The 27,395-nt window shown below is 35.9% G+C and overlaps 3 protein-coding genes across 6 annotated transcripts in view; all 3 read right to left on the bottom strand.

Moving 5' to 3' along the window:
• The window catches only part of LOC107681294 (probable ATP-dependent RNA helicase DDX27), a 26,715-nt gene extending 23,555 nt beyond the window's left edge, over positions 1–3,160 (bottom strand). The window contains 7 exon segments of the mRNA XM_016477564.1: positions 403–486; positions 901–950; positions 1,049–1,244; positions 1,830–1,889; positions 1,987–2,015; positions 2,018–2,129; positions 2,965–3,160. Coding sequence (XP_016333050.1) covers positions 403–486; positions 901–950; positions 1,049–1,244; positions 1,830–1,889; positions 1,987–2,015; positions 2,018–2,129; positions 2,965–3,051 — 618 coding nt within the window. The 5' untranslated portion in view covers positions 3,052–3,160.
• A 993-nt stretch (positions 3,161–4,153) lies between these two features.
• snrpb (small nuclear ribonucleoprotein polypeptides B and B1) lies at positions 4,154–10,400 on the bottom strand. The gene is made up of 7 exons (XM_016477524.1): positions 10,274–10,400; positions 9,274–9,425; positions 7,164–7,275; positions 6,935–7,087; positions 5,660–5,792; positions 4,401–4,523; positions 4,154–4,307 (listed from the first exon to the last, which is right to left on the bottom strand). The coding sequence occupies exons 1-7, from the start codon at positions 10,274–10,276 to the stop codon at positions 4,270–4,272; spliced, it is 714 nt and encodes a 237-aa protein (XP_016333010.1). The 5' UTR covers positions 10,277–10,400; the 3' UTR covers positions 4,154–4,269.
• A 1,318-nt stretch (positions 10,401–11,718) lies between these two features.
• Positions 11,719–27,395, bottom strand: part of LOC107681287 (E3 ubiquitin-protein ligase Itchy-like) — a 19,668-nt gene continuing 3,991 nt past the window's right edge. Inside the window, exons 1-24 of one of the 4 annotated variants that reach the window (XM_016477552.1) lie at positions 26,489–26,649; positions 26,264–26,320; positions 25,975–26,116; positions 25,287–25,411; positions 23,908–24,039; positions 23,728–23,776; positions 22,342–22,499; positions 21,819–21,996; positions 21,486–21,581; positions 20,377–20,551; positions 20,183–20,252; positions 19,982–20,066; positions 18,629–18,757; positions 18,309–18,381; positions 17,568–17,639; positions 17,380–17,468; positions 17,139–17,298; positions 16,924–17,057; positions 16,647–16,787; positions 16,092–16,212; positions 15,810–15,914; positions 15,599–15,695; positions 14,228–14,300; positions 11,719–12,745 (exon numbers count right to left, since the gene is read on the bottom strand). In XM_016477552.1, coding sequence (XP_016333038.1) covers positions 12,646–12,745; positions 14,228–14,300; positions 15,599–15,695; positions 15,810–15,914; positions 16,092–16,212; positions 16,647–16,787; positions 16,924–17,057; positions 17,139–17,298; positions 17,380–17,468; positions 17,568–17,639; positions 18,309–18,381; positions 18,629–18,757; positions 19,982–20,066; positions 20,183–20,252; positions 20,377–20,551; positions 21,486–21,581; positions 21,819–21,996; positions 22,342–22,499; positions 23,728–23,776; positions 23,908–24,039; positions 25,287–25,411; positions 25,975–26,116; positions 26,264–26,320; positions 26,489–26,537 — 2,610 coding nt within the window. In that variant the 5' untranslated portion in view covers positions 26,538–26,649 and the 3' untranslated portion in view covers positions 11,719–12,645. Of the gene's footprint in view, positions 12,746–14,227; positions 14,301–15,598; positions 15,696–15,809; positions 15,915–16,091; positions 16,213–16,646; positions 16,788–16,923; positions 17,058–17,138; positions 17,299–17,379; positions 17,469–17,567; positions 17,640–18,308; positions 18,382–18,628; positions 18,758–19,981; positions 20,067–20,182; positions 20,253–20,376; positions 20,552–21,485; positions 21,582–21,818; positions 22,009–22,341; positions 22,500–23,727; positions 23,777–23,907; positions 24,040–25,286; positions 25,412–25,974; positions 26,117–26,263; positions 26,321–26,488; positions 26,651–27,395 lie in introns of those variants that run through there. The other 3 variants (XM_016477551.1, XM_016477553.1, XM_016477555.1) reach the window with 3 other exon arrangements.

Genomic DNA, 27,395 nt, shown 5'->3' with positions numbered 1-27,395 from the left:
AGAAAACAGTTGTGCTGCACAATATTTTTGTGGAAACCGTGATGCATTTTATTTTTCACGATTCACAGATGAATAGAAAGTTCAAAAGAACAGCATTTATTTGAAATAGAATCTTTTGTCACATTATTAATATCTTTACTGTCACTTTTGATCAATTTAATGCGTCCTTGTTGAATAAAATTAATAATTTATTAAAAAATAAATAAATATCCACCCCCAAACTTTTGAAATAATAATGTACTGAAGTGATGGTTACTTTCAGAAAAAAAAAAAGTTATTTTAGAGCAAATGAATAAACATGATACAAAGAGCATAAAAGACTGAGAAACGTCAAGTTTTAGTTCTGTCACTGCTGTGTGTGTGTTTACAGTACGTTTCTAATGAATGTGGCGTCAGTCTCACCTTCAGTAAAGGTCTGGACAGATTCATATCCTGGAAGGTGAGGTTCTCATCATACTGCGAGGCGTCTTCAAAAAACGCTTGAGCCTTGCAGATGTCAACATATTCTGTTACACCAAATACACAAAATAATGATCTTTAAAAAAGCATCATATGACCCCTTTAATATTTTTTATACATTATTATTACTATTATTCTTTTTCTTTCTGTAAATACATGTGCGCACTATTTGTAAGCAGTCCAGCTGCAATTGCTTTGGCAACACAAATGTATAATTTTTGTCATGCCAATAAAGCACAATTAAATTGAAAAATTTAAGAGAGAGAGAGAGAGGGAGCGAGAGCGAGAGCGAGAGAGTGCGAGAGAGAGAGAGAGAGAGAGAGCGAGAGAGAGCAAGAGAGAGAGAGAGAAACACTGAACAAACACACTCAGATATAACAGAAAATAAAAGTTTCTACCACAAACAACAGCAGCAGCTCAAGAAAACCGATCCATACTCACAGCTTCTGTCGTATTCCTCTTGCCTTTCTTCAGTTTTTCTCTCAAAGTGTCTGTAAGAAAAGAAAGAGGATGAACTGTATCAAATCTGTCTTTTGATCGGCGTCATCCTTTCATTAGTAGATCTAGTTCAAATGCTGTAAACACACACCTGCTTTTTTGAGCACCTCTTCATCACCTGACGAGAACTCTTCTTCATCCACCTCATCATCATCATCATCATCATCATCATCTCCGCCTGATTCTTCATCGTTGTCATTTTCATCATCTTCTTTGTCATCCTCATCATCTTTTTCCGGTTTAGAGGCCGAAGCTTCGGTTTTCTTGCTTTCTTTTTGAGTTTTCTCCTGCAAAAGCACACAAATATGTCAGAAACATTCAATTCCATTTTTTTTTCTCACACAACCATACACATAAAATAAAAATTAACATAGGAATAACACAGAATAAAATATTTTACAAGATATCTGGTGGTCGAAACTTCAGAATAATTTAGTTCAACATAGGAATAACACAGAATAAAATATTTTACAAGATATCTGGTAGTCGAAACTTCAGAATAATTTAGTTCTTTAATGTTTCTGAAAGAAGTCTCTTCTGCTCACCAAGGTTGCATTTATTTGATCAGAAACACGGTAAATACAGTAATATTGTGAAATATTTTTACAATGTAAGATAGCTGTTTTCTATGTGAATATCTGTTAAAATCTAATTTATTCCTGTGATCAAAGCTGAATTTTCAGTATCATTACTCCAGTCTTCAGTGTCACATGATCCTTCAGAAGAGACTTTCTCATTACAAACATTACAAATCTTCCGCTCACCGAGGCCGCATTTGATCAGAAACACAGTATAAACACAGTAATACTGTGAAATATTATTACAATGCAGAATGACTGTTTTCCATTTGAATGCTGCACACATCGTCGTACCTCAATTTTGCGCTTCTTCCGCACTTTCTCGATCTTTTCGTCCAGAGTAGTGGGCGCTTTCTGGAAAGGCAAAAGGAGGGATGAAGATGATTCTAACACGAGCAACACGTAACAGCCCACTAGAGGCCCAGAGCTCTGCCGTGAGAACCCCACTCACCCTCTTCTTGAGCTGCGCCATGACGTCTGCCAGTCCTCGCTGTACAGACCGTCTCGCTCGCCGAACTCAAAGCCAGAGCTGAAGTCTCCAGCGCCGCGGCCCTTCAGAGCGCGCTTCTCCTTCCTCAACACGACGGGCTGCTCCTGATGAAACACACCAGCATCACCTCACTATAACAGCCTTACCACGGTGCAGTCACGGCATCAGATGGTAATACCACGCTACTCCAAAATACACCATTCATGTGCTATGGTATTTACATGTTCAGCATACTACAGTACTACCATGTTTTTTTAAACACGGCAGTATAATAGTACTTTTTGGTAGTTTACATGAATGGTACATTTACAAGGCACTTATACTATGGTATTACCAATGTAAAGTCCAAATTCTACATGGTATGTCAAAAAAATAACTTGTTTACACCATGGAAGTGTGTGGTGAAAACATGGTATTACTGTGGTACAAGTCCAAAAACACAGCATTACAATCAAACATGTACTAAAAAACAAAAACAGGATTGCCATGTTATGCAAAAGATGATTTTACCACAGTATGACAGGCTCAGAACACAGTACTACTGTAATATACCAACAAATACATAGTATTACTATGATACACATCAAAAAGCATGGTATTACCACAGTATGAGGCTCAAAACACAGTATTGCTATGGTACATCACTAGATAAAATAATATTACCATGCATTACACATAAAAAAACATGGTAGTATTACCATAATATTAAGTTCAAGACACAGTATTGACACGATACATCCACAGATACCATAGTATTACCATGACACACATCAGAAAACATGGTATTACCACAGTATGAGGCTCAAAACAGTATTATCATGGCACATTCCCACACACTGTGATTATAGTATTAGCATGGTGCATTCCCAAACAACATGGTATTAGCACAACACACCCCAAAAGGAAACATGGTGCATCTGAACTGAGAACTCAACTCACAGCTTCATCATCAGACGCCGAGTCCGACTCCTCAGGAACATCATCATCCTCACCGAGAGTTCCGATCAGATCCAGATCTGAAAACATGCTTGTGCTGCACTCACAATAACTATATATATATATATATATCTATAAATAGGCACTAATTAAATAGACACTAACAGCGCTGCATGTTCACAAACACACGTGTGTAGCCGGAGCAGCGGATGTGCGTCATTCTAACGCGACTCTTCCTTCAGTGGCTGCGGCGGCCTCGTGAAACCACACCGACCCCTAGAGGAGCGGAAGACGGGACTAGTGGTGCGGAGCACTGAGAAAGCACTGAGAAACGGAGAATTTAACACAAAATTATATGAATTAAATTATATGTAGTCAGGAACACCATTTTGATAGGGTTTCAGGTCTCAGGCCTTATTTTACAACCTGCTAAAACAAAATAAAGAATTAAAAATAAATAGACAAATACAAATAATGCATTTATGTTATTATAAATTAAAACAATTACAACTGTAAAACATAAAAAAAAAAAAATGAATACATTTGAAATACTACCACTACTACTAATAAATAAAAAAATTAATCTGGGCATTTGCATCACAAAGGTTCACAAAAGCCTCGGTGTGCTGTTTGTCAATGTATTAAAACTCACGTAAGAATAATAAACTAACGTTTAACACATCAAGTGGTTGATTTTAAATACTGTACTAACACTTCTTATGAAAGCTTTTACAATGTGTAATAATACCATATATTAATTCTGAACTCCTCTGCAAATGTGTAACGGTATACATAATCAGCTTGACTCTGGTTATTTTTTTATTACTATACTTTCAGTCTTTAAATATCAGACCCTCAAAAAAGGTGGGTCTCCAAATTTTAACTGTATACACATCACCCAAACATGACATTGCATCTCTATATAATTCTACAAGCTGAATGCATAAATTATACTTCGCACAGAAGTCAATTACACACTACTTGAAAGAGTTCAAGTTTAAAAGAGATCTGTTATAGAAACACTTTGCCATTTGGAAATTCAAGTACTCATAATGCATATTTTTAATAATTTAGTTGCATCAAAACAAAAGTAAAATCAGCTCAGCATATCATTTATTGTACGTTTAACTGATATCAACTGAAAGCAAAACACATGAGTCTTTTTAAAACATAGCGGTCAATGACACTTTATTTTAAAAAAAGGAAAGAAATGACATTACAAAAAAAAAAAAAACTATACAAGAGCTTGCAGCCAAACTTTCCCCAATACGAGGACAAGACAGATCTCAAACGCATCAGTGCAGTGGTTTAAGGTCTGGGAGGACGCATGCCTGGAGGAGGAGGACCTGGTGAAACGCAAAGGAGAAATTAAAATCAGACAAGAAAAGGAAAATGTTGCATTTGTGCATTCAAACCAGATGCACTTTAACAAGTCTTACCTCTCATTCCAGGCGGTGGCGGCCTCATGCCAGGAGGCATTCCCATCGGAGCACCGCGGCCGGGAGGCATCCCCATCGGCGGTCCCATGGGCGGACGCATGCCTGGAGGAGGACCCATCATACCTGCGGCAGTTTGAATTTTAACAAAAACTTTAATACAAGTAGAAAATCACGGTACAATCAAAACCATAATTTACATGGAAGCAAAAGCAAATCACATAAATGTAAAAACCACATCAGCTTCGAACAAACACAAAGCCCCGTTACAGCACCAAATACTTTCAAAGGTGTCAAGATCGTCCATATGCTTATAATAATTTAAGTCAGTCAATATCCTTGCTTGTAGGGGTGTGCAATATTGACAAAAAATGATATCTCGATATTTTATGGAATTTTATCGATAACGATAATTAGACGATATTTTGCTGAGTGTGTTATTGTGCTGGTACCTTAAGGACTGCCGAAGACAGCTGACTCCTAATGTTTTTAATATTCTTCATATTCTGTGTGGTGGTCAGTTCATACTAATAGAAATTAATATTTTCCAATAAGTTTAAACTGCTTTTTGCATTTTATGTGCATTTTTACCTTTATAAAGCCATTTTTCCTAAAAGTGTCCATTATGGTGTCTAAAACTTAAGTCTCTTAATTAACTTATTGTTTATTGAATTCAATGTCACATTTGTAATCATGGTAATTTTTGGAGAAAAACGGCACTCCTCGTGTGAAATTGAATAACTATATGAAGTGGTATAAATATGTAAATTTTCTGCCATCATGTCCTGAATTTGTGATCATTCTAAATGCATTTTAATAGACTGAATCATGCAGTGAGAGAAAACACACTAAATGCGCACACGCACTATTCTAGACTTCACATAATGTATGGGTGTGCTCTGTAGGGATGTTTTGAATGGTTTTTGCTAAATACTCAATGTCAAATCGCAAATCGTTAAAACAACAATTACGATATTATCGCAGATGATATATATCGCACACCCCTACTTGCTTGTACCATATTTAAAAATAAAACTACATTCTGTTTCAGGTTGTGTTCAACTTTCGTCGTCCTGCTTATGTAAACAGCCAGCTTGGCTTGAGCCAATACAAAATTCAACAATTGACAAAAATAAAAAAAATATTCTTTTCCTTACATATTTAAAACCAAAAATAAACACTTCCAAATAAAAGGTTTTCGAGGAGAAAAGGAGAGTGAGAGAGAGAGAGCATGAGAGAGAGAGATAGAGAGAAAAACTCACCCGGAGGAGGCGCTCCTCTGCCCATCGGAGGAGGAGGTCCACCCCGGCCCGGAGGATACTGTGTGGGGGCTCCGGCTATACTGGCCCCCGCAGCGACGGCCCCAACCGTGCCTCGTCCCTGAGGGGTCATGACCTGAGAGAGAGCGAGAGAGAGAGAATATAAATGTTTAACACAAGACAACATGCAGTTTGAAAATAAACGGAGCTGTCAATGTACAGCAAAACAGGACAACAAAGAGTAAATAAAAAAAATACAAAAATTATAAATTAAAAAGCAGTGGCAATAACGGTAACACTTTGGATGAGGGAACACATTCCGTATTACAAGTTTTCCCTCAAACTCCTAATTTGCTGCTTATTGATAGTACGCTAGTTGTTGCTGCAGTACTAGACAAGTACTAATAAAAAAGCCAATATGCTAGTAATATGCATGCATAGGGAATAGGGTTCCCTAAATTGTTACGATAATAATAAATATAGCTGCAAGCAGCAATTAAGGGGTCAAGCACTACAGAAGCAAGCATCAGACCAACTGCAGAAATTAGTAATTGAAGCCATTTTAAGATGATTTTAGTCAAAAAAAACCCTGAAAAATCAAATACAACCACTAGTAATTTGATCTGATGGGTTATTACTTTTGACCAATAGGTGGCGCTGTTATTAAATCAATGTGGTGTGTTCTGTGTGAGGTGACAATGGCACACAAAGTTTGGTGTCAATATGTCAAAGCTTTCCAGAGATACAGCCTCAGACGCAGTAATAATTTACAAGCATTTAAAGTAGTATTTGTCAGAGCCCTTGTTATTCTTAATTTTGACATTAATATTAATTTTTACACCAGACATGTATATCGGTTCTGTAATAATCGGTAGGGGTGGGAGAAAAAAAAACGATTCTCCGATGCATCGCGATTCTCTCTGAATCGTGAAACCAGTGAAGATTCACACGCCTATTTTTAAGATGGCAGTACTGACTTACAGAGATTCCAACTATAAACAAAACGCATAGAAACTGCAATTTTGGTTAAAACGTAAAGTTGTAAAGATGTATTTGCCCAGCAGAAGAATTCATTAGGAAAAAAGGTAGATCAAGAATCGTTTTGAATTTTTGGAATCGTTTTTGACTCCCAGAATCGGAATCGGATCATGAAGTGCCTAAAGATTCCCACCCCTAATAATCGTATCAGCCCTGAACAACACATCAGTCGACCCCTACTTATTACTTAATTAATAACAGCAACTAAAAGAAAGTGTTTAAATTCTGAATTGACTGTACCTGCTGTGATGGGCCACCGACTCCCCTCACGGGCCCGGCGAGTCCGGCGGGAGCCTGTGCCATCGGAGCTCCAGCGGGAACGCCTCGACCTGCAGCCCTGCCGACCCCCGGACCCCCAGCCACTCCTGCCAGCGGCACGCGGGCGATGCCGGTCTGTGAGCAGACACCGATACAGCACGTCACTCTCTGCATTTACAACAACAACACACAACTCCGAATGTGGACTCACGTCTTTAGGAGGGGGTCCTTCCACTGTCATAGAAACCAGATTCTCTCCTCGGAGCAGAACCAGACCCAAAACTCTCTTCTCCTCTCGCTCCGGCTGCTTGGAGTTCTTGGGCCTGTGAAGGACACCGATTGATGAATATTAGGGATGAATGATATTATCGGACTGATATCGGAAACGGCCGATAATGGCTTTAAAGGGGTCATATGATGCAATTTCAATTGTTCCTTTCTCTTTGGAGTGTTACAAGCTCTTGGTGCATAAAGAAGATCTGTAAAGTTGCAAAGACTAAAGTCTCAAATCCAAAGAGATATTCTTTATAAAAGTTAAGAGTCAGCCATGCCTACCTAAAACGGCTCGTTCTAACACGCCCCCACATGTCTACATCACTATGTGGGAAGATTTGCATAACGCCGCCCAAATGTTCACACAAAGAAAGAAGGCGTAACTTTTATTCTCGCTGTAGTATTGTTGCAGCTGCCGCAAAGAGGACGATATCTGCTTCGTCATGCCTAGAGCTGATCTGTGCTGGTCGCTGAGGAAATACATCAACTTGGATGTATTTGGATGTATATATGCTGTGGATCGCCGGATCGGCTTTCACCTATGAGGCGCCGGGCTGGACAAAAGTGAAGCGATCGCAGAGAGAGAGAGAGCAACAGTTCGCAAGAGAGGCCGAGTGTGTCCGAGAGAGAGTGAGATGCGCGAGAGACCGAAAATGTGCACAAGAGGGACAGACAGTGCGTGAGAGAGAGCGAGAGAATGCAGACAGGGTTTTATGTTTAGCAGCATCATATGACCCCTTTAAATGTAAATATTGGCCCGATATGAAAAATTATGCCGATATGTCTTGCCGATAAGAGGAATACCTTAACTCACATGTGCTCAGGGTGTGTAGCAATTAGATCATGTCAGCAGTGTGGCTCATTCTTGAACCAAATTTTTGTTTTGGATTGCTGCATTTAATCTGTGAAAGCACGTACAGAATGACGCGTTCGGTGTGTGATAGAGTAAACCGTAATAGCACGTGCAGCGGCAGCCTGATATATAGTTTATTTAGGCTATAGTTATTTTCAAAGCTTCAATGTACTGTCAAAAAACCTTCATTGCTGTTTATTTAATTCTAACAAATAAGTTCGTTAAACTAACCAAAAGTAAAAATATTTTGCTTATGTCTGCACAGGAGAGACTTGGTGTTGTTTCCAAACAAAAGGAAATATATCGGTATCGGCCAAAATGAGTTAAAATATCGGCATATCGGATATCGGCAAAAATCCAATATTGTGCATCCCTAATGAATATTGATTTGTGAAGGTTCATAACAGGGCTGCAACAAACGATTACTTTGACACTCGATGAATCTAGCGATTATTTCAATGAATCAGTAGGCTTTGCTCGATTATTCCGCTTTTACAATTATTTAAAATACGGAGTTGCACATATTCGAACTAATAAATAAAACAAGGTAATCACATCAGCTTTGACGTGAATGTCAAATGTCAAACAATTATTACTATTGTACAATTACAATTATTTTTTACAAATAAATTATTTGGCACACAAAACGAGATTACAGAGACTCTCATTCACCATTTAATTAACTGTATGAAGTAACTGACTGACTGAATGATGCATTAATCTGCCTTAACGTCTCCTTTTGTAAGTCATATCGAACAAAAAGTGCCAAGACATTTTATTTTCGATAAATTATTTTATTCACAATATTAGCTCCATTAGTGTTATAGTACTCAAAACAGTCCTGAGCTAGATCAAGCTTTCATCTATGCAAACCAAACTATCACTTTAAACGAAATGATTTTTATGTATTTGTATTTATTTATTTTTGCATTCACTAATATTACGATCCTATCATTAGCTAGATCCACACTGGACAGCTGTTGAAAATTTTGTAATTCGGCTGCGGAGTCGGTCTTCTCTTGAATTTTCATCCAGGAGAGATTAATTAGTCTTGCGCTACAGCGCCACACTGGTCAAACCGTGCTACTGCAGGCTCTTACTTTAGGTCATGTGAGATCAAACGACTATTCGACAATTGTCGACTAATTCAGCCCTAGTTCATAACAGCCGGAGTTTCAGGTTCACGAGGACTTACTTGATCTTTCTGAACTCGTCACAGTCGCACAGGATCAGGTTCATGTGTTTGTCGAACGCTTTGAACGTGCCGATGAAGATCCGGCCATCCTGCAGGATACAGCGCATCCGGAAGTCGATGTGCTGCAACATCTTACTGCTCTTACCAACCGTCTGAAAGACAAGCAAGAGGAAAGAGTTAAAACCAACATTACGGTCACAGAAGCACCTCCAAGAAAAATCCTGGAATGTTTTCCTCAAAAACCTCAACTTCTTTGCGACTTAAGACAGAAACACATGAACATGTTGGATAACATGGGGGTGAGTAAATTATCAGGACATTATTATTCTATTCTGGAAGTGAACTACTCCTTTAATTATTATAAGCAGATCGGGACTTTTATTTTGAAGTTTACTTCAATCAAGGTGCACAGATTACTCTTATTGTCCATTGTGTTTTGGAGGTTTATTTCGAAAGTAAATAAAAAGCATTTCAAATGTAAATACCTAAAACATGCAGATCTATGTATAAAAAAAAAAAAAAAAAGCACGACGGAAATAATCGGCGAACAAAATAAAAGTCCTCTTCCTGATTGCGCTGCACAATTAAACCGCTTATTCTTCCTCACTTTAGCAGAGCGTAGATAACGTAAACAATAGACTTATGAATGCGCTGCAAAACATACTTTATTATGTTGCTTTCAGACTTATACATTAATGTAACGTTAGAATAAAACTATTTAAATCGAACTCTATGCTGCATTAGCGCTCATTCATTCTCCAGCCTGGATTTAGAGAAAAAAACTTGTTTCAGTAACAAACTACCATTTATAATGCGTTTAAAACCCTCATTTAATTTGTTTTGGGCTACTTTTCTCCTAAAAATCGCAAGCTGGTTTGCTCTACGGATCAACAACGTACTGAAAACGTAGAGCGTTTTAATTCAAAAACTCAACTAAAGAGCAGAAATATCAAAGTCATGGTCTAATCATGAACTAATAAGTCAAATAATGAAGTCTTACCATGGTTGCTGTTCGGATGGCTCCGATTAAAGTCGGATTCTGCCAAACAAGTTTAAAAAATTGACCCGCGAACCGTCGCTGAGTCCTTTAATGGAGGCGAAGCGGAAAAGAGTGCGACACGACAGAAGTCCGACCGGAAACACGGAACAAGAAAAAACTCTCCGGTTCTGTTTGTAATTTTTACGAAAAAGTGTCTTTAAAAAAAAAATAATAATTAAAAATTAAATTAAATGACATAAATTAAATTAAATAAAAACAATATAACTGAAAAATGATATACATAATTTGTAAAATTCGTTCTTGATTTATTTTATTTAAAGAGTTCTCTCATGGTTTTTAATGCACCGCCTAATTTATTATTTTTTTTATATGAGTGTAGTAAGGTTTATCATATGAATTTAAATTAATATAATATACATTTTTTATAATAATATTAATATGAATTAATTGGTCAAAAGGACAATTGCTTACAATAGAACACTGAATATCCTTAATAATATTAATAATAATAATGGTATGTGAGTTATAAACCATTACAAGACATTTTTATATATTTATTTTGTTTTAAATAATAACCTGCGGAAGAAAAGCTTAGCACTGAAACAGGAAATCTAATATAAGTTTTTTTATTTACTCTTTTCATCAAAAAAACATTTAATCTTAAATGTACAGAATAAACGAGAATAAAAGAAGCACATTTTCAAATGTATTTTTTTTTATTTCTTCAGTTGAGAATAAATCGGTATTTTTATATTAATCATCCAACTGTACACATTCGCTTAAGAAAAATAAATATAATTCAAGTCATGAAACCCATCCTAATTGATGTTAACATGTTATAGAGCACAGGCGAATTGTTGCATGATTTACAGTGGTAAGAAAATAAAGAGGTACGCCATCCATCTGGCCTTTACATGACAACAACATGTAACATCAGACGTGAGGTGACCTTTATTTGTCAGTTCACTTTAAATCAAACAATCTGCCGTTTAGAGCTAAAATAAAGTGCCCTGACTGTAGCACGACATCCTAATGAAAATAACAGACGCTGATGTCAATTCAACATTATATGGGCTCCAATTCTACAGACCCTTTGTGAATGAATCAAAATCATGTTTTGGAAAGAAATGCATATGAATCATTTTACATTCACATCCTCTCGGAATCAGAATCGGTGCTAAACTGAACACAAGAAACTCTTTGCATGGTTTGCGTGTTCAAATCCTACATCTAAATCTACTCTGATAACTATTGGTATTTATTTACAGTCCTGGTTTTTTGTTTTACATCTGAACAAGAAGCAAAATCTCTGAAATACACAAAATGTCCACGAGTTCAGTGTTAAATCTTCAGCATCAACCAAATGCCGTACCATCTCTAAAACACACACTTTTTTTTCCCTCAAAATAAAGCACATTTTCTTTAGTTTTTCTTTCATTTGAATCCACATTAAAAGTATAAAATGATAAAGATTTCTAGCTGCAGATCTGATCGTACTAAAACAGCGAACGTTACAGCTTCAGTCACGTAGTTTGTGAATTCAAGATTGGTGAGAAAGTGAATAAATGGCATTTTGGGCTATTGCTATATGTTTATCCAACCATACGTGCATAGATATATTCTTATTGTAGGCATGTCCAGGTCACAGTTCACCCACAATCAAAAGAAAGTATATTTTGCATGAAGAACATGAAGAACATCCAATGGTTTCGTTTTGTTTTTCAGTAATGAGAATGAGATTTTGTCATTTTTATGACAATAATGTAAAAACTTCTAATAGTGGGTTAACTTTCTTCATGCAAAACAATTTCTCTTGATTCTGAGGGTGAAATATGACCTGTTGCATATTAGCCGTAATCACTCTGCCAGTGTTTTCACTAATAAAGTGCAACCCTTTTCAAATTGGAAAAACCAATGTCTTCAAATGATTAATATCTGTATGAAGGTACAGATCTGCAGTGGCAATAAAAACCGTATGAAATTGTGTCTTGCACTCCTCTTTACATTTACGCACAACAGAAGAGACTCATTTAAACACATACCATGCAAACTCAAGCTTCAAGTTCTAGAGGAAAAGTCTGTTGCGTGTGCATTACTACAGTCATTAACGGGTTAATACGAGGGTCACACAGTCTGCATAGAGTGAGCCGAGGTGTGCAGATCTTCAGTCCGGCTGCAGTGCTGTGCATCCATCATTGACTAAGGCAGCGTAAAATCAGAAGTGGATGGTATGCAAACAAGAAATGGAAGCCTAAGCGAACAGATAATGAGTGTTTATCCCTCGTTCCCGGTTTGAAGTAGCAGCAGAAGGCTGAAGCAGTTTGATGCGTGTTTCATGGAAAGGCTTTAAAAGACGCAGCGGTGTGCATGCATCACTCCTGACCGAAGCCTTCTGTTTCCTCGATGGCAAACAGCAGCTTCTCCTTTAACTGCTCGTAGCTTTTATAGGGCGGCAGATCCAGACGGTTAAAGCTGGTGGGGTGAAAAATAAAATAAACGCTGTAAAAGTTGAGTTTATGTATATTACACAGCCCTGCATATTGAATAAAATCTGCAAAAAAAGGCATAATAGGACCTAATTTGATGATGCTGAGCTCAAAAGTATCAATAAAAACTTTCCATCATGTATAGTTTTTTCACAAAATAAGAATCAAGGTTTTCAAATCATACACAAGTATCAGCTTCATTGCACTTATCAAAGTAGCAAAAGCCGTTGAATGTCAAAAGTTTCGGGGGGAAAAAAAGCAGAAATTAGGCATCGAGTAACTGAACTGAACAAGCAGTTGTAATCTGGTTGAGAGGAAGAAAAGAATCTTGTCTTTGTGGTGTTTTTCTGCTGATTAAGGGAGAATACAAGACGACTTCACTGCACAAATGGTTGTCAAAAGCAAAAATGCAAAAATAAATAAATTCAACATATTTTGTGCAAAACAGGCACTTTTTTTGGAATCAGCACCCAAAATTAGTAAGAAGCATACAGGATCTCATTCAGATGCTGGGCAGTGTTGTTATATTTTTGGCTTTAAGGTAGTAAATGATTTCATCTTGATTTTCATTTGAATTTTAAGAAGGTCTGCAGAAGTGAATGAATTGCACACTGGTCATTTATGTTCACTGATGCAAACACATCTGACAAAACACACTGCATAGGCCTGTCGCAATAATCAATATATCGACTTGCCGCGCAATATATGTGCATGACCTCAATAATTTTTGGTGACGCAATATATCGCCCATTATATTTACTTAAAAGTTAATGTCACCATGTTTTGTACGTTCCACTTGCGCTCGTGTCTTTTGCAGCTTCTCGTACATAACGTGGTGTAGTCATGAGGTGATAGTTCACATTTAATAAATGCTTCTACAAAAAAAGTTTCATCTGAAGATATGGCCTTGTTTAGGGATCTGTGCCTTTGTGCATACAGACATCTGACTGCTGAGTAGTGATTGTGTTTTTCAGCAATAGTGTGCACCCTTAATTTACAGAGAAAAGAAGATCAGCGAAAATCTGTAGATATCCATTCAAGTTCTTTATGCATTTTTCTTTTTTTCTACTTTGCACTTTTTGTTAGAAAATGTTTATTTACTATTTATTCAGGTTTTTTAAGGTATCTAATATTTTGATACTTCATTTCCATGATCTAAATATTCTTAAAAATTAAAAGTTTGTCATTTGGAAGTGTGTAGGCCTTCTTGCATTATTATGCTGTTACATTATGATTATATATTCAGTGGCATAAAATGGTCTTTAAAATGACAATAATATCGCTTATCGCAATTATTTCTGGGGCAATATATCGCACAACAAAAAGTTGTTATCGTGTCAGGCCTAACACTGCATCTGCTTTATATATGCTTCCATACCCATTATTTAAAAGCTTATTTCTCATCATTGTCGTGTGAACAGGTCTTTAGTGAGCACTGTATAGTGTACATTATGATTCCTGATCTTACCATGTGTGGCTCCTCGGCAGCCAGTTTTCTTTCCCCACTTTCTCAATACAAAACTTCTGCGGCCCATTGCTCCCTACAGAAATCAATAAACAATCATATTCTTTAAAGTGCAATAGAAAGGACTGGCATTGCGTTTTAACCAATAGGCTCTATCTATGAAGACATTCAGCGATGTGAGGTGAGTGTTTACTTGCTTTCATACATGGTAAGGGAAGATACTATTTGATTTAGATGAATTTTGAATATCTATTTTTTAAATATCTACTTGAAGATTTGAAGTTAATATTTCAAAAGGCTGGATGATGTTGATTAATGGTCACATGACATGCAGGTAAACAAAATATTTTATCTTTTTCTAGTAAGTTTTTATGGCGATTGTTTTTATTTTAAAATAATTTAATTAAAAAAAATTTTGATTTAATTAATTATTCACTTTCCATCAAACATGTTAAGTATCAGAGACAGAATTATAGTTATTAATATTTTAACATTTTTATTTTGTAACTTTTCCATTTTTATTTTTAGTTAAGGGTTTAGTAATTTAGTTGTGTGTTTTTGCCATTTTTATTTTTTATTTGTTTTAAATATGTCTACATATTTTCATTCATTTTTATTTTAGTTTTAGTTATTTTAGTAAATCGAGTTTAATTGAAAAGGAGAAATGTTTCCTTGCCAATTAGATGAAATGTAACTTTATTATTATTTCAAGTAACAAAAATGCTTTTTTATGGTTTCAGTTTTTAGCTAACTATAATAATCTGAATTTGAATACTTTATTGTCATTGCACGTTTTGTACAACGAGATTCAATTTGCAACTCCTTGTGGTAAAAAAAAACATACAAAGAAAGATTTATAAATACATCAAACTATACACCACAGAAAAAACTATGTGTATACAGGGCTGTACAGTGCGACATATATGTCGCACGTGCTACCCATTTTTAGCAAATTAAGAAAACTGTCAAAAACAATTTTTGTGATGGTTTGTATTTTTTGTGCTCTGTACGGAACATTAGTGCCTGTTTAAGTGATGAACTCCATTACTTGTGTTTGTTTTCAGACATGATAACAGACGTTTTATACGTGTGCTACAACTTTTTGGCCTGTGCTACAAAACTTTCAACCTCTGTAGCACCAGTGCTATGTGAAAAAAAAGTTAACGTACAGCCCTGGTATATATGTATTGCACGTATGTAAATATTGCACAGTTCCATAGTTTTTGAAAAAGTCCTTTGTGTAATTTATGCATTTAGTTCTCTGGAGGTGCGAGCCTGAACAACCCTGATCAGAACAGAGAGATCCTACATTACAGTCATTTTAATATTTATTACCAATGATTTTGCATGACACAGTTAAACTTTGACACTTACCCATAAGGTCAGCGAATCCCCCGACAGGAAGTCGGCACGTGCCGGTCACAAACTGCAGCAGACGCATGCGCTTCTCATTGTCGATCTCCTTCACAAACTAAACACAGACAGACAACAGACGATGCATCTCCACATTTATGAACATCTGGGTTTAATTTAACCAGTGGTCTGATGCTAAAGTGTGGGATTAACAGCTACTGGTTAGTCTAACCTGCCAAAACCAGCCGATCTGTTTGCTGCTGCGAGCGTAGTGTCTGTAGATGGTGCTCCTCTGCCAGTCGACCAGATCGATCTCCTGCATCCCACACAGCATCACCTACAGCACAATTACACGTTCAGAACATACTGTACTAAACACCGCTTACATTTAGAGAAACTATGGCCTTTTTTATATACATTTGATATTAACAGCAGATACAAAATACAGTTGAAAATGTCTTGTGACATTTGGACATTAAAAAAGCCTTTGAACATTATGAAGTGTCGTTTGTACCTCCAGTTCTTTGGCATCAAAGTATTGCAGGTACTGCTGCGGCAAGACCTCATTAAAGCCCTCGAGAAACGCCTGAGTCTGTTCCTCAACCCCTCTGGACAACCTCCACTCAGCAACCAACCTGCAACACGTTTGATTTCACAATCACTCACTGACATTATGGCTAATATGGCAAATTTGTTTATTTTGGTACAAAATTCCTAATTGTTTTTAAAAATATGCTGAAGACACAAATGTAACACAAGAGACAAATAATCAATACTTTGAACTCGCATTGAGTTTTCATAAAATATTTTTACAGTCCTAGTAGCTAACTTTTTTGTAAATGTAAAAAAAATTATAGAATATTTAAAATAGTTATATTATTACTCATATAACTATATATTGTATATATGATACATCTAATATAATATTTTGAAATATAAAACACTGATATGGAGTCATGCGGGACACTTTTTATGATATATAATTATAGACATAATAATTCTAAATGTTATTTGAAATGAAAAACATTGTCTGTAATTTATCTGTGCTGTATAAGTGAGATTTTTTTACCTGATATACTCCTCTTTATTTTCCTCTGTCACCTGAATGTTTCCTCCATCAGGCTTGAGTTCATGTGTGGTGACTTCTCCCAAAATTTCCTTATCCACCGAGAAAAACATCTCCAAGCCACATTCCTCTATATTATTATCCCTATAGAAAAACACTTCGTAGTTAGGACCAATTGGGATTCTTAATTTCCTAGTAATTCATATCCAGGATGACCACAGTTTTAACCCCCAAGCCCTCACTATTATCTCTGTTACTCATTCAACTCATTCTCACTCACTTGATCCAGATGAGCGAGTTGTAAAACTCCGGGTCGATGGACTCCAGGTCTTTCAGAGCCAGAGGTTTGTTCAGGATGCGCTTATAAAAAGGCAAAGAGAAGCCCGTGTCTATGAACTTCCCATGAAACAGAGCCTGTGTGAGAGAGAACGTACAAATAATATTCAGAAGCTTTCAATGCATTTCAAACTAAGATACTTCAGAGGTCAGTCGTACCATAGCGATAAACCGGCCAATGAACTTGAAGTATTTGAGGTGGTCAGGGTTGATGGAGGAGGCGGGGTTAATCTGCAGGCAGTAGTTGTCTTTGCCGGCGTACTCGAACAGACAGTACATGGGGTTCAAGACCTCGTGAGACAGCAGGAAGAACCATTCCCTATGACAGAAACACAACATTATTGTGTGTGTGTGCATATATCAACTCAAGTCATCACTTCCTGTAAATAACGCAATATACCTGGCCACGCCTCCATAGTCAAGGCCCTCCTCCCCCGGGAAAATAATCCACAGTCTCCGTCTCAGATCTTGAGGATGGCAACTCATAATCTAAACAAATAAATTTACAAGCATTTCATTTCTTTATGCATGCCACATAATGACACAAGTAAATTAACTTGTCAAATACGTACAAAAAGTGTCGTTCACCTGCTGAAAGGAGTCCTCAAACAGCGTTTTGCGACTGACGTGGATCTTAAGGTGCTGAGGAATTGCTAGTTGCTTTGGTATCAAAAACATATTTTATTATAAATTAAATCACGTGAAAATATTTTTTTTGTTTGCTTTGGTACTATTTTCATAAGCCATTCCTTTTCAGAACTCTTTAAGGTACTCATCTCTAAAAAAGTCAATTAAATGCATTTATTTTTTCAAATGCTAATGCATACTGACAAAACAAAATCACTTTTTCATCACACCTAAATACAATTTTAGCATTATTTGCAATTCATTTTGTATAATTATTATAAGTAATTAATTATAATAATATTTATTAATTATTGTGTATTACTTATCAAACTGTTATTCTTAACTATTATGCTTATTAATTATATTATAATACATGAATTTAAAAAAGTAAATGTTAAACATGAATCTTCACTGACAGTAGCTCAAAAAGTTGAATTAACAACCATTAAAATTACTAAATTTATTCTGTTGTTCAATCATTCTGTTGTGTTTTGTTGATTCAAATTTCAAACGATGAAAATGTAAACACTGACTCTGTGAAATTAAACATTTACAAGCCTAATGAAAAAACGATAGCAGGTTTTTAACAAAAGCCTGATCAGTTTTGTAGAGTTCTGAAGATGAATGAAAATAGCGTCAAAGCAATTAAAAACTGTAACTTAATGAGCATTTCTAATTTATGCCACTTATACGAGGTCCTACCTGACACCAGAAGCGGAAATAGTGCATTTTGGCTTTAAAATCTCGTACGTATGTGATCTGAGGGCCGTTCTCACTGCAGGTTCACAAAGACAGAAACAGACTGTAAAACTACACCAAAACATTCACACACAGTTTTATTTAAAAACATTAAACTGCATTTAACAGCATTTGACTTATGTGACATATTTCTATTTCCATGTGAACATATTTGCACCCTAAGACAAGAACAATCCTGTCAAAGTCTTGCATTTTGAACATCTGTCTCTGAGCATATCACAGGATACCTTCTCTTTATATGTTAAACTATTAAAAAGGCTCACAGGGAGGATTTTCCTGTACGAGGATCAATGTACGTCGTCGTTTTCCTGTTGTGATCGACAAAATAGGGAATACCGTCCACTGTGAACCTCATCTCCCAACCCTCCGGCAAAGGCTTCTCATTCAACAACCTGACACACAAAAACATTGCATTAAACAATTAAAATAAAACCATAATGCTGCACGTCAGCTCATTCTGTTAAGTCAAACATAATCAAGAAATAATATCATATAGCAAGGAGGCAATTTAGGGTTATTATAGTGAACTCAAAGTATTAAAGCTGCAGTCCGTAAGTTTTGCCTCTTTGTCGCCATCTCTGTTTGAAAACCTGGAATTGCAGCTGTGTGCGGAATTATCTTTCTTGCGTGGGTTGTGAGTCGTCGCGGCTCCAGCGCGGATGAATCTAATGTTTTGAGGAGTATGTGTGGCAGTCAGTCACAGCACCGGTGTGGATATTTACTGTACTTTGCACTCACAGATTCTAGCCTACGTCTTGGAATATGACCCAAATAAGAATTTTCACCGTATATTGCCATCTGAACAAGTAGCAAGTCTGCCACGTTTGGTCTGACCAACTGAGGAAAAAAGCATTACCATTAATCTCGCTACCAATGGTGATTAAATCTAAAGATCGGTTAGCTCATATCACATCAAACCGTTCAAATTATTATTATTGTTATACTTTATTCTCAAATGATTAATATTAACAACATCAGCATTGGTGACTCTGAGTATAGTGTGTATTAGCGTGTAGATTTCAATTTCAGCACAGTCTAATCTAATTGTCATACTCTTCGAATTCCATATTAAGAAATTCTTTTAACCCAAAAAGCAAATTATGCTCCCTTCGAACTGGTTTTCTTTAAAATACAAATCTTTGTAATCCCAGGCTATCTGTAATCAGAAGCACATTTATAACTGGAATATAATTTAATTTCATTCACAAGTGTTTCATAAACACATAGTCCTTTATGGATTACAATCCACCATCAAAATGATATTTAATTATTCTAGTTTTGAACACTGGCTGGTTATGTACTTGCTCAAATATTGATTTCGGATCATTTTTAACCAAAAAAAAGTTACGGACTGCAGCTTTAACTAAAGCAGAAATAAAATAAATTGTAAATATTAGATGAAAAACTGAACAAAAATGAGAATGCTGCTTTGGCAAGTAACAAAAAATTACTAACTGGAAATAAATTAAAACTAAATCAGAAATAAATAAAAAAATAATAATAAAAAAAATTGATAAAATTACTAAAATTAACAAATTAAAAATAAATAGAAATATGAACTAAAAGAAATCTAGAATATGAATAAAATTATTAGTCGGCTTGTGATCGTGTCGCACCCTTGTGTTCGAGGGTCTTCCCATTGCGTGGATCTTGTAGGATGGTGAACAAAATACATCCTCCTATTACTGTCAGTCCGTTTCTCTGTGTGCCAAACAAAAACAGACACACTCAGTAAAGGCAGCGTGAGCTGCTCTATTACGAGGGTAAAATGTGATTTCCTCTTTCTGCCGCATAAAAATGAAAGAGCAGTGACTCACCCCATCCCGGCGGCAGAGGACCCAGAGGGTCAAACTCTTTATTAGCTGTAGGTGCAAGCTGTTCCTGCAGCTGAAGAGATGAGCAGATAGAAAGAGCAAGGACAGCTCGGGTTATAGAGGAAATCCTGAAGTCCTTTCATTCCAAATCAGAGTCTAACTGGCGACTGTACATTCTCTTTTACGCATTTACTCACCCCATAAATGAATCTCTGGTTGAAGCGTTGCATGGCTCCCTGCAGCTGACTGCGCTGGTTCTGCCACTCCTCGTAGTTCCGGACCGACTCAAGTGTAGGTCTTTGCCATGTGGTGGTTCGGATTATATGATCCACATAGTACACACGGCCCATCGGGTCCAAACGACGCTCCCAGCTACCACAAAACACACACAAGGTTCTCCAAACAACTGCTCATCAAGGACACTTTTACATCTGACCTTGGGTTTTGTTCATTGGCAATTTTTACACTTACAACACATTTTTAAATGATCATAATAATACTCATAATAATAACACCTAATATTTTATCATTATTACTATTATTATTAAAAAATTAACAATGATAATTTCTGATGATGAATGATGATGACAATAACAAAAATAATTATGTTTTTATTTAAATATAAGTATAACTCTTTAGCATTTATTTTTCATACAAAATTGAGCTAAAAGGCCAGAGGTCACATGAAAAAAAAAGAAAATTGTAATAAATGTATCACTGATATTAATATTATTGTTTAAAAATTAACAATGATAATTTTTATGATGATTGCTGATAACAAAAACAATAACAATAATAATTATTATTATCATTATTATTATTTTAAACAAAATAATAATTATTATTATTTTTACTATTATTGATTTTATTATAAATATTATTATTATTTAAATATAACATTATCTTTCAAATACATAAAATTAAGCTAAAAGGTCACAGGTCAGAAAATAAAAAAATCTTTAGAAAGCATAAAAACAATCAAAAGCATGCCATTTAAAAAATCGTCAATAAAAATACAATGACTAAACTGGCTTAAAATATACTAATCGAAAGTCAGCTTAAATGCTATGTCATCAGATGCTCTTTTAAAATGAATGTCTGGGAACTTGTCTTATTTCAGTAGGTAAAGTGACATAATGGCTAAAAACAGTGAGCTTTAACTGACATATTATGTTTTACATAAAAGCATTTATTTAGGTTATTTAATTAGTATACTTTAGCCTCACTCTTTGTAATCGATATGCAATTTAAATATCTATTAGCAACAAAGTGACAAATCTGTAAAACTGAAAAACAGCATGGTTACCCTGGCGGAAGTGGTTCTGGTCTTTCCCATGTGGTTCTTTTTTCAATGTGATCCACGTAGTAAACACGGTCGTTCTGATCCACTCTCTGCTCCCAGCTATACACACACACACACACACACACACCCACACACACACACACACACACACACACACACACACACCAATAAATGAAAAAGAAACCATATCAGACTAAATCCATACAGGCTTATTATAAAATGACTTTATTTTCATCCATTCATTCTGACATGCAGCAGGAGCATCTGCTGTTATTAAAGGCTCCATATGGCATATAGCTAGTAAATTAGAAGATTCACTGTAATTGTATGACGTACCCAGGAGGAAGAAGGCCGTTACTGATCAGTGAAGCTCTGGGTGGCGTTGGACTGGCCCTGGGAGCCTGATTTGACCCTGAGCCTGAGCTTGACCCCTGACTCTCGGTTTCTCCGTTCACACACACCCGTGGAGATGTTTCCGGGCTGGGAGCGCTGCTGCCGTGAGTGGGAGTCGAGCCTGCAGAGGATGCTAAAAAAACAATGCAGTGAATAGGTAGGGAACTTCAACTTAAAGGAGCCACGTAATCTAAACAAAGTGCTATTAAAGGCCGCAGGGTTTAATTTGGTTTTGCTTGTGTATGTTTTTTTGACTCCCAAAGCCGAGATTTCCATTCACTTCCATTACATGACTGACAGACTTCAACGGTTTGAGTTAAAAATCTTCGTTTGTGTTCTACTGAAGAAACAAAGTCACCTACATCTTGGATGCCCTGGGGGTAAGCAGATAAACATCAAATTTTCATTTTTGGGTGAACTATCCCTTTAAGATTCAGGATGTGACTCCTTTGATAATGTTCCCTACCTGTGGAGGAAGTAGGTTTATGTGGCCGCTGGGGTCGAGATGGGCGGGGGGGTTTCAGAGCCCCTGCTGATGGAGAGGCAGACCCCGGACTTCCCACTGCATGACCATTGGGCAGCGCCGCTTCATCAGCGATGTCACTGGATGGGGAAGAATCTCGACTAGACCAACAACAAACAGACACAAATGTCAACATTCAATAGGTGCAAAGACTGAGGCTTACTCAGCATGAATCAGATACATAAAGCAGATTCAACTTATACAATAGCTGTTTAACATCAATAGGCATCAGTCATAATATAAAGGAAATGTGCTAAAAAATACATACATTTTTTAAAGTCTGGAACATTCCTGTTGAATTTGCATGACATATAAGCTTTATTGCATAACTCAACTGCTAAATACAAATATTAATATATATATATTTATTTATTTAAAATTAGTATCTTAACATCTAAAATATTCCTGTTTTATGTGTTCAATAATTTGGCCATAATTTGTTATACATGTTATTAAAACTGAAATAAACTGAAATACAAAATAACTGAAAGTAAATATAAATATTAAAAATAAATAACCTTTTTAACATTCATTATCTAGAATTATCTTTAACATTCATTATCTAGAACACTCTAGTTTTATGTGCATGGCACAGAAGTTTTATATTGCATAATTTAACTGCTAATCTGCTAATATTCAATAATGGCAGCTGACTGAAATAAGTACTAAAATAACTGAAACTAAATATGAAATTATATTAAATTAAATAAAAGCTAAAAAGAAATATAAAAAAAATACATAATTTTTCAACATCTAGAACATTCCTGTGTTATGTGCATAATATAGTTTTATATTCCATAATTCATCTGCTAACATTCAATAATCTGACCATCATTTTTTGCATCTTATTTAAAACTAATTTAACAGAATTAAACCGAAATAAAAATAAATTTAAGCTGAATAGAAATATATTTTTTGACATCTAGCTCACTCCTGTTTTATGTGCATGACAAAAGTTTTATATTCCACAATTTAACTTCTAACATATGGCAACAAATAAGTTGAAATAATACAATTAAACTGAAATACAAATATATTTTAAATTCCACAATTCAGCTATGCATCTTATTTAAACCAAAATAATGAGAATATACAAGAGAAGATACACCAGAGGAGGAAGAAATAAAAAAAATCACTCTACTTTTATGGATCAATTAATGGTGTATTACGAGCCATAAAACGCTTAGTGCACTGAGCGAGCAGTCAAGATATTTCCCTGGAGTACTAATTTCACCAAGAATTCAAACAAAGGCAAAAAAGCTATAAGCACATAATGTGGTAATATTCTTTCAGAAATAGCACAGTAAAGCATAGTAATCTTTATTTTACCTTCCTGCTACATCCCCGTTCAGTCTGGATTCTCCATTTACAACAGCATCTGTGACAGAAGAGAAACATTACACATTCAGGAGTGGGAAGTCTATATTTTAAACAGCAAAGAATCGAGATCTCTCAGCTGTTGTTGAAAACAAGCCGAATGCGTTTTGTAGGGATAAAGAAGGTCTCAACTGTGCTTTTGTTCCTCAGAAGCAAAAGTCTCGGGATCCACCTGCAGTCCATCCAGACACACTGAGAGATCTCCAACCACCTCCGAGCGCTCTCGGTCTGAACTCAACTGCAGCGTCTGCACCACCTCACAGACTGAGACACACATAACATAACACTGCTTACAGAACTGAAAAAGTTATATTAATAGCCTGTAAAAGCATCATCCTGATTGATCAATGAATTCTTGAACATCATTTTGTTTCAGAACATTGAAGAAGATTACTGAGTTATGAATTGATTCAAAAGATTTATTGAAAAAACTGACTCACAAGAATGATTTGCTCACATATCAGACATCATTATGGCTTGCGAGCTTGTTTTTAACAAGAATAGCAATATAAAGCTGACTAAATAAATGTTAGCTTTTAAAGCATATTCATAGTCATATACAGCATATATGTGACCCTGGACCACAAAACCAGTCATAAGGATCAATTTCTTTAAATTGAGAGTTATACATCACCTGAAAGGGAAGGATAATTTGTTAGGATAGGACAACATTTGACCGAGATACAACTATTTGAAAATCTGGAATCTGAGGGTGCAAAAAAATCAAAATATTGAGAAAATCGCCTTTAAAGTTGTCCAAATTAAGTTCTTAGCAATGCATATTACTAATCAAAAATTATGTTTTAATATATTTACAGAAATTTACAAAATATCTTCATGGAACATGATATTTACTTAATATCCTAATGATTTTTTGGCATAACAGAAAAATCTATAATTTTGACCCATACAATGTATTGTTGGCTATTGCTACAAATATACCCCAGCGACTTAAGACTGCTTTTGTGCTCCAGGGTCACATATCCTCGACTTGATTGCAGACACTATTTAAACTGAACTGAGCTGGATGATGACATCACTAAATTCAATGATGAACTGCCTTTAACTGAAAATTGAGTGTTTACTAGTGTCATTTTGCATTATTGACACACTATTTTCCTAATTAATGCTGTACAGTTGCTTTGACATAATCTGTATTGTTATAAATAAAGGTGACTTGACATAGAAGCTGATCTAAATTGGCTTCACTGGGTAAACAAGCACACAGTGACACTTCAGGTCACAGGAAAAGGAAACGGTAACCTGGTTGTGGGCTACTCAACGCCCTCAGGTTGTATTCACTCAATCTGCAGTTCTGTAATTCACATTAGCTGCGAATGGTCACATGATTCCCATGTGACCAAAGTATCTGAAAAGACTCTTTGTTTGGTACTATGAGTCAGTTCACCTGCCTTTCTCTATTACAAAGAGGCAATAAACCACAAAAACACTCTAACATACACTGAGTCTGATTAATGAGATTCACACAAGTGGAGAATATGGAAACTCACTCTTCATATTGTTGGCTTTTAAGGTCTTGCTGACCTCCAGAGCGGCCATGCCAAGCAAAATGTCCGATTTAAGTGTCTGGTGACTCCAAACCCGGAAAATTAACTTGCTGAAAGGGGTGACGATCCTACATGGAATATGATCAACAGAGCAGCGTTGTTAAAATGACCATTTTACGTAACTTAAATGAAGCTGAAATAAAATCTAAATATTAAAAAACATTAATAAAAAATGTGACATTTTGCCTCAAATTTAAGTTGAAATACTAAAATTACTAAAAATAAAAAAAAGCTATAAAAATATTATAAAAATAATATACATGACAAAACAAAACATAATATAAATATATTATAGAATATAAATATTATATTAAAAACAAATAGAAATATTGCATTAAATGTAAGTTGAAATACTACAATTACTAAAATAAAATAAAAATACAGCTAAAAAAAATATATAAAAAATATAAATGACAAAAACACAAAACATAATTATTATTAATGCTGAAAATATAAAACAAAACTGAAAATATAAAAATAAAAGCTAACAAATCATTACACTTTAATATTGTATTTATCAGAATAACATAAATTTGTAGTCTCGAGAAAGAATATAAAAATAATAAATATTGATCCTACATTTGCTCTGTAACTCAAAAATGACTTATTTTAGTATGTATTTCATTCTTACACAGTGAGAGACTGTTTCCATTTGGGACTGTGAGTGTTGGTGCATTTCTCTGTCTTCTTGGACTGGCCATCCACACACACCTCAACATAAGGACTGGGCCCAAACCAATTCTTCTTATTGTCCCGCAGCTTAGCGGACAGAACTGATAAAAGACGACAAATATAATCACAGATCTATTAAAAGTATTAATCTGATGACATGACAACAAAATATTGGGGCTACATTGCAATGAGTGCAAACAAAAATAGTCAACACATGCAAAAACATAAAATAGAGATTATCAGCTCACCTGTTATCTGAAGTTGGGCCTTCATTGTGCAGCCATTAAAACAGTTGTGGATCAAATCTAAAATACACAAATAAGCATATAGATCCATATTAATTCGGTTAAGTCTCATCATCACAAAAACTCATGAGCTGAGATAGAAGTAAATAGTGGAAAAAGGTGGAACATTCACGAGCAAAAAAGGATATGATGTTATGTTAACTAAGCCAACAAAACCCACTGTCTTACATGCTTTTACTGGCTGATCTGTCACCAAATGCAATGCATATCGACACATCTGATCCCAGATCAGAGCTGGTGTGAGAAGCACGTCCTCATTCCGTCTGTAACAGCTAATCTCACAACAGAAGTCTCGAGTAATCCTTGGCAGATTACAGATGATGTAATTCTAAGAGACTTCTAGGGCTCTCAGTCACTACAGGAATCAGTCTGTCTACTAGGGCTGTGTATCACCAGCAAAGTCACGATATGGTACGTATCGCGATACAGATGCCACGATACGATACGTATCACGTTTGAGTGCGTGCGACGTCGTTTCGCGTGGCGGTGTGCATGACATTTTTTGTAACTTTCCGCGCAGCTCCGCTTCCGAAGATGCACGAGTTCAAAGCGACTCTAGCCGAACATGCACGTCTGTGCCAGCATTTGCGTGAAACAGAAGTAGTTTGGTGCAGTCACACACACAGATCACGTTGCGGCCGAATTCAGACATTCAGGAACAAACTTTTTAGTGCTGCCTCGCAGTTTTATCAACTAAATAGCTTAATCGCTCTAGAGCTACATTATCTTTCTCAACAAGGAGCTGGTAGCATCATTGTTTCTAAAGGAATTAAAGCCACAGCTTTACTGTTAATAGAGAAACGCGGCAAAACGGTGGTAATTCATATATACACAGCCTCTCCCTCTCTCTCGTAAATGAACAGTTGATGAATTACACTTTTCTGAAAATAGATTATTGAAGTGGAGATCGCTGAACTGCAAGCTAGCCGCTGTTTTCAGAGAGCAAGCGTGTTTATCCACAGTGGAGAGAGAGCGTGTGCACAGGGTTGCCAGGTTGACAAAGATAAGTAGCACATTTAGCAGATATTTCCGTATTGCGCAAGTGGGAAGCTCTGTTTTGGGGATTACGTCTCTT

The sequence above is a fragment of the Sinocyclocheilus anshuiensis genome, unplaced genomic scaffold (genome assembly GCF_001515605.1).
Source record: "Sinocyclocheilus anshuiensis isolate Anshui unplaced genomic scaffold, SAMN03320099.WGS_v1.1 scaffold1632, whole genome shotgun sequence".
Taxonomy (NCBI): domain Eukaryota; kingdom Metazoa; phylum Chordata; class Actinopteri; order Cypriniformes; family Cyprinidae; genus Sinocyclocheilus; species Sinocyclocheilus anshuiensis.
The sequence above is the reverse complement of the archived record's forward strand: the minus strand, read 5'-3'. Positions and strand labels throughout refer to the sequence as shown.

Coding starts and splice junctions, on each gene's coding strand:
- snrpb (XM_016477524.1), bottom strand. Junction 7,276..9,273: donor GACGAGTTCAGAAAGATCAA/GTAAGTCCTCGT, acceptor TGTCCTTCACAG/GCCCAAGAACTCCAAGCAGC. Junction 7,088..7,163: donor AAGGACCCCCTCCTAAAGAC/GTGAGTCCACAT, acceptor GTCTGCTCACAG/ACCGGCATCGCCCGCGTGCC.